This window comes from Erpetoichthys calabaricus, chromosome 4, assembly GCF_900747795.2.
Source record: "Erpetoichthys calabaricus chromosome 4, fErpCal1.3, whole genome shotgun sequence".
Classification (NCBI taxonomy): Eukaryota; Metazoa; Chordata; class Cladistia; order Polypteriformes; family Polypteridae; genus Erpetoichthys; species Erpetoichthys calabaricus.
The window spans coordinates 156255564-156267825 of NC_041397.2; the positions used below are offsets into that span (position 1 = coordinate 156255564).

General features: G+C 35.8%; 1 protein-coding gene across 1 annotated transcript in view; it reads left to right on the forward strand.

The window, feature by feature from the left end:
* The window catches only part of ltn1 (listerin E3 ubiquitin protein ligase 1), a 284812-nt gene that overhangs the window by 117826 nt on the left and 154724 nt on the right, over positions 1-12262 (forward strand). The window contains exons 7-10 of the mRNA XM_051925735.1: positions 4362-4535; positions 6492-6682; positions 7595-7742; positions 11196-11993. Coding sequence (XP_051781695.1) covers positions 4362-4535; positions 6492-6682; positions 7595-7742; positions 11196-11993 — 1311 coding nt within the window. The remainder of the gene's footprint in view (positions 1-4361; positions 4536-6491; positions 6683-7594; positions 7743-11195; positions 11994-12262) is intronic.

The window sequence follows — 12262 nt, forward strand, 5'->3', positions numbered from 1 at the left end:
TATTAGTTAACGATTAACACATTTCTGTTTGTATTGTAAGCATACAATACAACTGATAATATGTTGCGCTTATTTATCTGGTGTACCGACATTTTTGCGCGTTTAACGTCTGAAATCTAACGTGGTTTGTGCCCTTCAGAATGAAAACAGTTTGCATTTACCTTTTTAGTAAAAGGCGAGCTTTTAAGCCTGAGAAATCACCCCGTAAATGCACACGTTTAATTGCACATGTGTTAATATGTATGCTTACACAGTATTAAAAGACACACAACAATTAACGTCATTTACCTTCGTTCCTGCGTTTGACTCGTGCTGTAAATCTCTTCCTTGTTTTTAGTTCACGTGATTACGTAGGAGGCGTGATGACGCGATACGTGACTCCGCCTCCTCCATTAGAGTATATGGACAAAAAACAGGTTCCAGTTATGACCATTACGCGTAGAATTTCGAAATGAAACCTGCCTAACTTTTGTAAGTAAGCTGTAAGGAATGAGCCTGCCAAATTTCAGCCTTCCACCTACACGGGAAGTTCGAGAATTAGTGATGAGTCAGTCAGTCAGTCAGTCAGTCAGTGAGGGCTTTGCCTTTTATTAATATGTATAGATAACGATATACTGTATTATTTACCCTATACAACTCCAGGCACATCACACACAGATAAGGAGCCTGGGCTTGAGCTGGGAGAACTTTTTCCCTGCGAGCTGAGCTCCATCAAGGTGGGGGATGGCACAGCAGGCTGCTTGCTGCTTGTGCTGATCAACACGTTTACAAAACAAAAGACATGCTGATGGTGGAGGTACGAAGGGATTTAAGGTGGGCCGGGTTTTTTCGTAGGCTTCAGGAATTCTAGCGTTAATCTTCTTAGTTGTATCGACATATGCCACACTGTGTCAGAAGATAAAGGAATGCCCACTCCACACCATGCATGTCTCTTATTTTATAAGTATCAAAGACATCGCCCTGATGTACTAAACCACTGTATAAAAAGACAAATGATAATTTGTACAGGTTCATATATTGCTACTGGTGTACAGTAAACCCTCGTTTATCACGGTTAATCCGTTCTAGACTCTACCGTGATAAGTGAATTTCCGCAAAGTAGGATTCTTTATTTATAAATCGAATATTTTCGCAGTTAGAGCATAGAAATCCTGTTTACTGCCTTCTAAATACGTTTTTTTAACATTATTAGAGCCCTCTAGACATGAAATAACACCCTTTAGTCAAACGTAAAAACTGTGCTCCATGACAAGACAGAGATGACAGTTCTGTCTCACAATTAAAAGAATGCAAACATATCTTCCTCTTCAAAGGAGTGCGCGTCAGGAGCAGAGACTGTCCGAGAGAGAGAGAGAAAAGCAAACAAATCAAAAATCAATAGGGCTGTTTGGCTTTTAAGTATGTGAAGCACCGCCGGACAAAGCAGCTGCAAGGAAGGGAGAAATGTGAAGGTAGTCTTTCAGCATTTTTTAGAGGAGCGTCCGTATCCTCCAGGCCAGTGTGAGAACAGCCCCCACTGCTGACACCCCCTCCGTCAGGAGCAGAGAATATCAGAGAGAGACAGAGAAAAGCAAACAATCAAAAATCAATACGTGCCGTTTCGAGCTTTTAAGTATGCGAAGCACCGTGCGGGAAGCATGTCGCTTGACAAAGTAGCTGCAAGGAAGGGAGCAATGTGAAGATAATCTTTCAGCATTTTTAGACGAGCGTCCGTATCGTCTAGGGGTGCGAACAGCCCCCCTGCTCACACCCCCTCCATCAGGAGCACAATGTCAGAGAGAGTGAGAGAGAGAGAAAAACAAACAATCAAAAATCAGTATGTGCTGCTCGGTCTTTCAAGTATGCAAAGCACCGCGTGGGAAGCATATCTTATATCATTGAGGAGTTTTATTTAATACGTAATACGTGCTCTGGTTAGGTAGCTTCTCAGCCATCTGCCAATAGCGTCCCTTGTATGAAATCAACTGGGCAAACCAACTGAGGAAGCATGTACCATAAATTAAAAGACCCATTGTCCGCAGAAATCCGCGAACCAGCAAAAAATCCATGATATATATTTAGATATGCTTACATTTAAAATCCGCGATAGAGTGAAGCCGCGAAAGTCGAAGCGCGATATAGCGAGGGATCACTGTACTACATACCAACAACAACACAACTTTTATTTATATAGCACATTTTCGTACAAATAATGTTGCTCAAAGTGCTTTACATGATGAAGAAAGAGAAAAAAAAGACAAAGTAAGAATTAAAATAAGAGAACAGTAATTAACACAGAATAAAAGTAAGGTCTGATGGCAAGGGAGGACAGAAAAAACAAAAAAAAACTCCAGACAGCTGGAGAAAAAATAAAATCTGCAGGAGTTCCAGGCCATGAGACCGCCCAGCCCCCTCTAGGCATTCTACCTAACATAAATGACCTCAATCAGTCCTCATTGTATTCAGGGTTCTCATGGAAGGACTTGATGATGATGGTCATGTGCACTTCTGGCCTTTAATCCATCAATGTAGGGACATCATGGAGCTTTGATTAGGTGGTGGCGCAGATCGCCACCACAGAAAACCGGAAAAAGAACAGAAGAGAGAGTTGGGGTTAGTATGGATTTTGGAACCACCATGAATAATAATGATAATTAATTGAATATACAGAGCATCAGGATTAAACTAAAACAAAGCTATGAGAAAGCCATGTTAAAGTAATGTGTTTTTAGCAGTTTTTTTAAAGTGCTCCACTGTATTAGTCTGGCAAATTTCTATTGGCAGGCTATTCCAGATTTTAGGTGCATAACAGCAGAAGTTTAGCTCTTGGAATTCTAAGCAGACACTCATTTGAAAATCTAAGGTTACGATTTGGAATGTAAGGTTTCAGACATTCCGAAATATTAGATGGAGCGAGATTATTTAAGACTTTGTAAACCATAAGCAGTATTTTAAACTCAATTCTGAAATTACACAGGTAACCAGTGTAGTGACATCAAAACTGGAGAAATGTGCTTGGATTTTCTTTTCCTAGTTAGGATTCTAACAGCTGCATTTTGCACTAGTTGCAATCGATTGATGTCTTTTTTGGGTAGTCCTGAGAGGAGTGTGTTGCAGTAATCTAGTCGACTGAGTCTACTTAGTAATAGTATCACAAATTGGGAGACCTGCTGAAAACCAAATGAAATCTATGTATATGGACATGTGTATGCCAGTCACCCTTTGTTATAAGTTAAAGGAGCACATGAACTGTATGAATTCTTTATTATTTGATTTCACAGGGCAGCTCATATGAATAATTAAAATCTCTCACATACAACAATCAATCCATAGTAAGCTGCAGAGATTATAGAAATTTAGAGAACTCATGAGTAAAGGAAGTATTTGCATTAGGAGATCTGTAAATAGTAATGCAATACACAGGGTGTAAAAGTGTTCTTTAAAAACTGTACTTCAAAAGTCTCAAATTGCTCAGTCAGCGTTAGGTGACAGTTTCTGAAAACTACTGCACAGCTACTCCCTCAACCTGAAAATCTTGGAGCATAATAAAAATTAAATTTCAGTGGGGCAAAGTCACTAGCAGGAAAACAGGTTCAAGTCTGAAAGAAAGTCCAGGCAGTGGCTTTTAGTAGAATAATTTTATTTTAAAAGATTTATTCATATTCTACAATGTCTTTCTCTAACATCAGTTTTGGCAGTGTTAACTCGCTTGACTACAATGGATTATATACATCAGTGATTTTAAGTTGTCAAACTTAACCCTAGACTGGTGTTGACTTTCTCCAGCGCCATTGCTGAGAAATAATGAGGTAATATCTGGTGCCACAGGAAGAAGACAGATGTGTCTACAGATAATGCTGTCAAAGTAAGATTGTGATATAATACAAACTGACCAGATGCCCAGACCAGGTCATAAATGAATACTAGACGATACCACTAATAAACAAGAAAAAAATAAGCGCCGCTGAATGCCAACAAGCACGCTGACACCATCTTGTTCAATTGACTTCACTTCATTGCTTATTATTCAGAGTACAATAACTGTTGAAAGTTTAAAAACAAATTTCTGAAAGTTACTGCAAACTAAGGAAATCCAAAAAGATTAAAAGTTCTCCTTTATTGTACTCTTTTAATTATAGTCTTGTTGGCTTAGTTTGTTTCAAAGGACATTGAAAGGAAAGTTGAATTTCCTACTGTAAAGCAGTCTTATTGTACATCATGTATAACATTCTCTTCCAAATCTATGTACTTCTGTATATTTGAAATATACAATATGTAATTAGCAGTCATTTTTAGAAGAAATCTTATGATTTGTCCATAGATTTAATAGCAAACACACCATGTGAAAAATATAGACTTTCATTATTTTGATTTTTCCATAGATTCGTGGAGCATTTTTTGAAGCAGTGGCTTCCTTTTGCCAATATACTCCAAATCTGTTGAAAACTGAAGCAGCCCGTGCATGTTCATGTGTGTTGTTAAGCATTGATGACACAGATCCACTGGTTTGCCCATCACTGTGGGAAGCTGTTCTTTACATTATTATGAAGGTTCAGGTAAGAGCCTAAATTGGAAACATTCATTTATATGAAAAATATAAAATGTTTAAAGTGTGACATTTAATATTTTCAGTTTCTTTCATAAGACTTTAGGTGTTTGTTTTAGATACAGATTTGCTGTTGAAAATATGTAACATTTTATTTGCTGTTTTGTTTTTGTTTGCATTACATACAGAAGATGTACCTAAACCAGGGGTAGGCAATGTCGGTCCTGGTGAGCCGCAGTGGCTACAGGTTTTCATTCCAACCCAATTGCTTAATTAGAAACCAATCATTGCCAATTGCAGACCTTATTTAATTTTATGGTTTGTTAGTCTGTGCAATGTAAGGCTCTTATATGGTAGATTTTTTTCCTTTCCAAGGATATCATCCAAATGATTTAAAGCCTAAAACAGATCATTTTCAGTCTGTCACATTTTTCTATTAAGTGTTTTATTAAATCAAACAGTGCATGATGAACACACACAGATGTAATTGGAAAAAAGCTAGCTGGAGAACTGCTGGCTTCTTTGTCTTTTACATTTTATTGCTAATAAGGAGCAATTAAAGCACTGAATGCAGCAGTTTAAGATTGAAATACGCAATTAAGGTTGGAGAACCTTAACAAGCGAGACCACTAAAATGAAGCATCAAAATGTCACTTAAGCAATATGTGCTTCATCAGCAATAATTGAGTTCTCGTTAAGGAACTGGGTTGGAACAAAAACCTGCACATACTGTGGCTCTCCAGGACCGACATTGCCCACCCCTTGTTAAGGTTATATTGCACAGACTAACAAGCCATAAAATTAAATAAGGTCTGAGATTGGCAATGATTGGTTTCTAATTAAGCAATTGGGTTGGAATGAAAACCTGTAGCCACTGTGGCTCACCAGGACCGACATTGCCTACCCCTGACCTAAACTATAGACATCAATGCAAGTGTTCAAAATAGAGGGGAAAGAAAATCCAGGTTTAATGTAAATTTTTTGTGTTTTAACACTGGAATCCCTGAAGCCTACGAAAAAACTCGTAATCCCAGCCCACCTTAAATTCCTTTGCACCTCTCCATCAGCATCTTTTGTTTGTAAATGTGTCGATCAGCTCAAGCAGCCTGCTATCCCATCCTCCCCTTGTCGGAGCTTGAGCAAAAAGTTCTCCCAGCCCAAGCCAAGGCTACTTATCTACATATGAGGTGCCTGGAGTTGTATTGGGTAAATAATATATCGTCATTTGGAACACATACATTTGATGTGTGTTCCATGTCTACAACAACTATGTAAGTGTAGGATGACAGGAAATGTGAGAAATGCAATATATTTTTCACATTTTAGTAATAATTGACAAACTGTAGACATGAAGTGTATAATGTTTGAAGACTGAAGTCCAAATATCAAATAAACACTTTCGCAGTGTTAACTGATACTTTAATTTGCCCTTTGAACCTAAAATAGAAATAACTGAAACTTCAATTAATATAGTAATAGTAGTATAGTAGTATCTATAATAGTAGATTTTTAGAAATTATTAATTAGATTCAGGATCTTTACTATTTTACCTTTAGATGGGTGCAAATTTTGCAAAGATTCTGATGCTACTGTTTTTTTTTTTTTGTTTTTTTCATGTTTACTGAGTGAAAAAGCAAAATCAATGTTGATTGTTTTGTATGAAATGGAAAAAAAAAATCATTTAATTGAATTTAATGCTTTAAGTAGAAATAAAGATTCAAAAGCACAATTTTGTTTTTCAAATGTGGTGTTAATCACAGAATATCAAACACAACAAACTAATTGTTTAACAGATTCATTTTGCCTAAATTAATCAAAAATAACTATTGCCAAATGTATATGTCTGTGATGTGTATGAACTATGCAATGGTATTGTCAAATAATGTTACTACATGTGTTTCTTTGATTAGTGTAATTTGGATTTAACATACCTTGACTTTATGTATGTATTTTTTATTTTCTGTAGGATTGCTGGCAGTATATTAATGCTAAAAAGGGATTACTACCAAAGCTGTGGCAGTTGCTAAAAGAAGGTGGACGAGGCATGGCTGTAGTTATTCATCCCCACCTACTTCCATTTATCAGTAGATTTCCAGAAGAGGTCTTAGAGCCAAAAGTAGCTTTTTACAACACCTTCTTCACCTCAGTAATTAATGGGTATGATGAAACATACATTTTATATCTACCAATTCATTCCATATATCCAGAAAATTTGAACTCATAAGTGTCAAACTAAGTTCCTGGAGGGATGCAATATTCTAGCCTTTTTCAGATGCCAGTTATTTATTTGTATTGAGCATTGTGTTTAATTAGATGACCTACTTCTGCCTTTATTTTGATACTTCTGAAATTACACTTTGTATATATATTTCACTTTTCAGAAGAAAGTCAGCTGATGTACAGGAATAGATTATTACTTCCCAGTCCCTCATCATTTTACCATTATCTGTACCTTATACTCAAAACATAGTTTGTAGTGAGAACATTGGTCCAAACCTTTCAGAAGTAAGTCAGCTGCTTGACAGAAGTGGATTATTACTTCCCAGTCCCTTGTTATTTTACCTCTTTTAACATCCAAAAGATATTTGTATTCAGTAAATTGATCCAAATTTTTAAAATTAGTTATTTTCAGTTTAGCTTTGTTAATAGCATTGTATCATTAATTTTCATCTATTTGAGTATACTACAGGAAAGGATATAAAGAAAGACGTTTCTCAGAACACTGAGAAGGGAGCACACTCTTCCTCTCACACTCATTAACGTAGAAAATGAAAAGACTATCGACTGAATCAATGTACTTGGAAGAAATGCTATGATGAAATATTTCTAAAGTTATGCTGGTTTAAGACGCAAACATTTGATTGTGTTTTGACTCTGCAGACAGAGAACTGTGATCAGCCATCTAAATAAATTATATGTTTCATTAACACCTTCTTATGAAATAAGTAATCAAGGCTTATGTTCACTTTGCTTCTCCTGCAGCTGAATATCACAAACATAGTAACCAATTTTAAAATGTAACAGTATGCTTTGCTTGTCATTATTCCAGCATTTATATCTCCAAACTAGGTTGTCAAGTGATAGAGCTGTTTCAAGTTCTTCTGAAACATCTGCAATCATATTCTCTATTGTGGAGTGCTTACAGTTTGTTCTGCTACAGAATGCAGGTGTAGAAGATCATCACCAGAATATTCAACACATGCTAATAAATGACCAGGTATTAGAAATGTATTTCATTTAGTTACAGTGCAGTGACTTCCTAAATAAAATGTGCCTCTGTTTAACTTGGTAACAACAATGATGCAAACAACTTACAGAATTGTCTTGGTTTATATAATATACCAGTAATTAAAATTGATTCTAATAGACTTTAGCAAAGTCTGGAATATATACAAAATGTGCAAATATAACTGTTTTTAAATGATTGCTACCACAGTTTTGCATTAGTAAAAAGTTAATCCAGGCCCAACTGTAGTATCACTTGTCTTCTCACTTGTAAAAATGTGTGAAGAACAACCCAAATACAAAAATTTGCAATCCCCTTACAAAAGTCATTCTGGCATGGAATCAGACTAGAATCTGTTACTTTGCAGCTATTATTGTGACAAAATAAATTTTAAAAATGTATACTTGATTTCTTTTCCTTTGGGAAATAGTGCATTGTGTCTCTACTTATGCTATTCTAAGTGTTAAAAAAAGTAGGTTTTACACAGACAGTTGCTTTGATTGAATCTGATGGATATCCAATCTTACCTCCTGAGCATGTCTATGACCACATTCATTTTCTTTCATCCTTGTAGTATTCAAATTTAAGGTATTCAAACTAGGGGTGTGCGGTATGACCAAAATTCTATATCACGGTATTTTTCTAAATTATCCCGGTTTCACGGTATTTGACGGTATTTTTTTCCCATGCATGAGTGGATGTTAAACACATTTTCCACTGTAATTACTGGCTAAGAATAACCTATTCCACTGTCAAGAGCATTGTACATTGTACAAAAAAAACATTTTAATGTGCACACAAGTATTAATACAGGTTTGCATTGCCCCATAAAGTGATACTTTTCAAGGGGGTGGCACTAATGAAGAGAAGGAAATCACATTGCATGACAGATGCAGTCAAAATATAGAACCTTTTTATTTAACAAATTTTGCAAAAACTTAAATTATAATTTTGACAACATATTTTCAACCATCCAAAGAGGTATTTAGACTTAGGAAAATATCCAGAAGTGCTTGTCAAAAGTTGTATTGCACTGACCATGTCTTAGAAAAGGAATAAATAAATATTTTTTGTAAAACAACTACACTTTCTGTTAATGTTAACAATCTCTGTCCACTGACACATTAAAGTGACTTTTTAAACAACTTTACCATCATTAAACTGCATAATATTTAAACTAATAAATAATAACAATAAAATAAATAATTGTATTATTACTGATAGTTGCACTATTACTTCAAGGCTTCAAAAGCCCAGGTGCATTACACAGTACTCACCAAATTAAAATAAAATAAAACAAGTGCAATCTTGGTGATGAGATCTTTATCAACTGAACTATCATTTAGGCAAACTGCATTTATATGGACCTTGCTTCAAGCTAAGCTATATACATAAATAATACAACTGCAACTTGCATTTATAATTGTTTTTGTGGTATAGCCCTACGGAATCGTATTAGGGCCACAATGAAGAAAAAAAAACACGGACACAGGGAAGAAAAAAAAAAACCAATACGTCGAGAATAAAGTCGACATTTCCACTCTATTCTCATAGTTTACTTTATAATTAAAGTAGAATGTCGTAAACTAAAATTCATCCTAAAATCATTGTTTAATTTACTAGATTTTCTCAAACCCCGTCATAAGTTAATGTAGCACATTAAATGCTTTGTGTTGTTTTCCCCGACCCAGTTGTTAATCACTACACTTCTTAAACTGACTTCCTCCGCACTAAGAGGAGACAGCGATCACCATACAGAATCCATTCACTGTATGATATTCCTGCTCTCTGAAAATTTAGATTGCTAAGATAAATACTTGATATCATTTTCATGATGAAATGCATTAAAGCAGGTATTAAACATGCACGGTAGTGTGGCGGTAGTGCTGCTCCCTCGCAGTAAGGGGTCCCCGGTGTAGAGAACTTCATGGCAGGTGTGACGTGGCTCTGAAAAACTGGATGTATGAATGGGTATCGCACAGGTTTAACTTAAATATTGTTTAAATGTTGGGTTTGTGATCTGGTGGTCGGAGAGACGAACACAGAATTCAGTGGATGTTATTCTGAGCAGGCTTTCTTTATTGCACGCTTGCTGTCTCTATCTGACATACCAAAACCCCAATTTCTATCCTTCCTTTTTCTTTCTCCACATAACCAATCACCACACGATAAATGTCTTTGTGAAATTAAAACTAGTTATAAACTTAGCCCATGGAGTGTTCAGAACTTTAAAAATATCTTCGTTATACATGTTTAATTATGCCATCCATTCAGGGTTGTGTCCATCCCTGAACAAGTTGCCAGTACATCGCAGGATGAATACGAGCAAAACACACACTAGCAGGGTCAATATAGCATAACAAAACCCCACATCCTACATGACTTTGAAAGAAAACTGAAGCACACCGAGTAAACCCACCAGAAAAACATGCAAATGCAAGGCAGGGTACACCCGGGACACCCTTGCTGCGAGGCAGCAGTGCAACCTCCACGCCGCCGTGCCCCCACATGATTAATACATGCTTTAATGCATTTGACCATGAAAATTATATCAAGTATTTATCTTGGCATTCTAAATGTTCAGAGAGCATGAATATCATGTGAATGGATTCTGTGCGGCGATCGCTGCCAGTGCCTCCTCTTAGTGCAGAGGAAGTCAGTTTAAGAAGCTCGGGGAACACTTAACACAAAGCATTTAATGTGCTATATAACTTATGACGGGGTTTGAGAAAATCTAGTAAATTAAATATTCATTTTACGATGAAGTTTAGTTTACGATGTTCTACTTTAATGACAAAGTACGAGAATAAAGTCAACATGTCGTCACAATATTACACAGTACCCAGGTACATTACACAGTATTGAAAACAAATAAAACAAGTACAACTTGGCATGCAGTATTATCCAGTAGTATAGAAACAGTATTTACACATCTGACCTTTTAAAACTAAAGCATCTCCAGGCGACAGACGTGACTCCTTTTTTCGGCTCTCTGTCCATTTTCACCGCGCGGCATACCTATGCTACCGCCCACTATTTGGTGGTGTAGCAGTGAAAAAGAGCTGTAGTGCAACAAATCTGTGTTTAGCGGTGTAGCAGTGAAAAAGGTCCCCACTTGAACAGTTTCCTGCTGCGCCACATTCCGAACATCATTTAGGCAATTTAAACCGGTGTTGCGGTATAAGAAAAATCCATATCATAAAAAAAATTAAAAACGGTTTTCGGTATGAACCGGTATACCGCCCAGCACTAATTCAAACTCAATATTATTCTGTTAGTACTGCAAAAGAAAGTAATTGGTATTTGTTAGAAACTTTACCTTTTATCTAAGCAAATAATTCACAAGTAGAATCAAAGGTTTAGTTTTGTATTTTATGAAATGGGGAAAAAAATTGACTTCCCCAAATTGCATAAATAAAATTAATGCATTCCATTATTTTTCAGCTCCTGCCATTAATGGAAACAGCCCTGAAGAACCCAAGATTACAAGGCAGCCCTTTGTTTTGCCAGATAACACATATGGTAGTTTCCTGGGAAAAGCGATCGAGTATACAAACAAATGATGAAACAAATGAAACATTCCTAAGCTTCATGTCAGATTTCTGGCTTGGAATTGCACAGCTGTGTATAAAATATGTTGATAATAAACATGCAGACGAGAATGTTTTACAAGGTATTTCACTTTTGCTACAAATATTGAAGAATCCAGACACTGAAGGGAAGAGACTTAAAAATGTAAACATTAAATTCAGTGACTTTGAAGACAAAGCTGAAAAATCATGCAATTATGACAGTTTATCATCCGAAACAAAAGAGTTGAACAAGTGTACAGATACCAGTAATATGTCTGCTTTAGAACAAAATACTTTGACTGGAAAACATTTGGAAGATTTAGTATGTGAACTAGCTACACTAAATATGATCTACATCAATCAACAAAATTCTGAGAAGCATTTGAAATTTCTTTCAGTAATTCTTAGCAGCTTCCCATCTTTTAGACTTTTTCAAGAGTTACTTGATTCTGAAAATGAAAAGCAACAAATATACCTTGATGACACTTGTGATTTGGCCAGTGTATTAGCTGAAAATCCTGCTGTCCAGTTCCTTATGAAGAAACTAATTATTTGGCTTAAGAAAGATACAGGAAACAATACTGATTTTTTGGTTGATATGCTCTACAGCATTCTCCATTGCTGTAACAGAAGAGATGAAACAAAACTAATTTTGGATCACATTACAAAGGTATTGATGCTGGTTATTTTTGTACATAAATAATTCATACTATCTAGCACTTTAAATGAGACTGAAGTGGTGTTTTTTATTATCTTGTTATACTCAGATATGTAAGAATTATATACTTACAGTGACAAAGCAAAATATGTCATAAGACAGGCTTCATGGATATGTATAGTTAAATAGTTGTTTAGAAGAAAAGTCTATTTGTAAATTTTATGAAGTGTTACAGAATGTGGTGTTCATTGCCAATTATATGTACAGTGTGCATCTCTGTC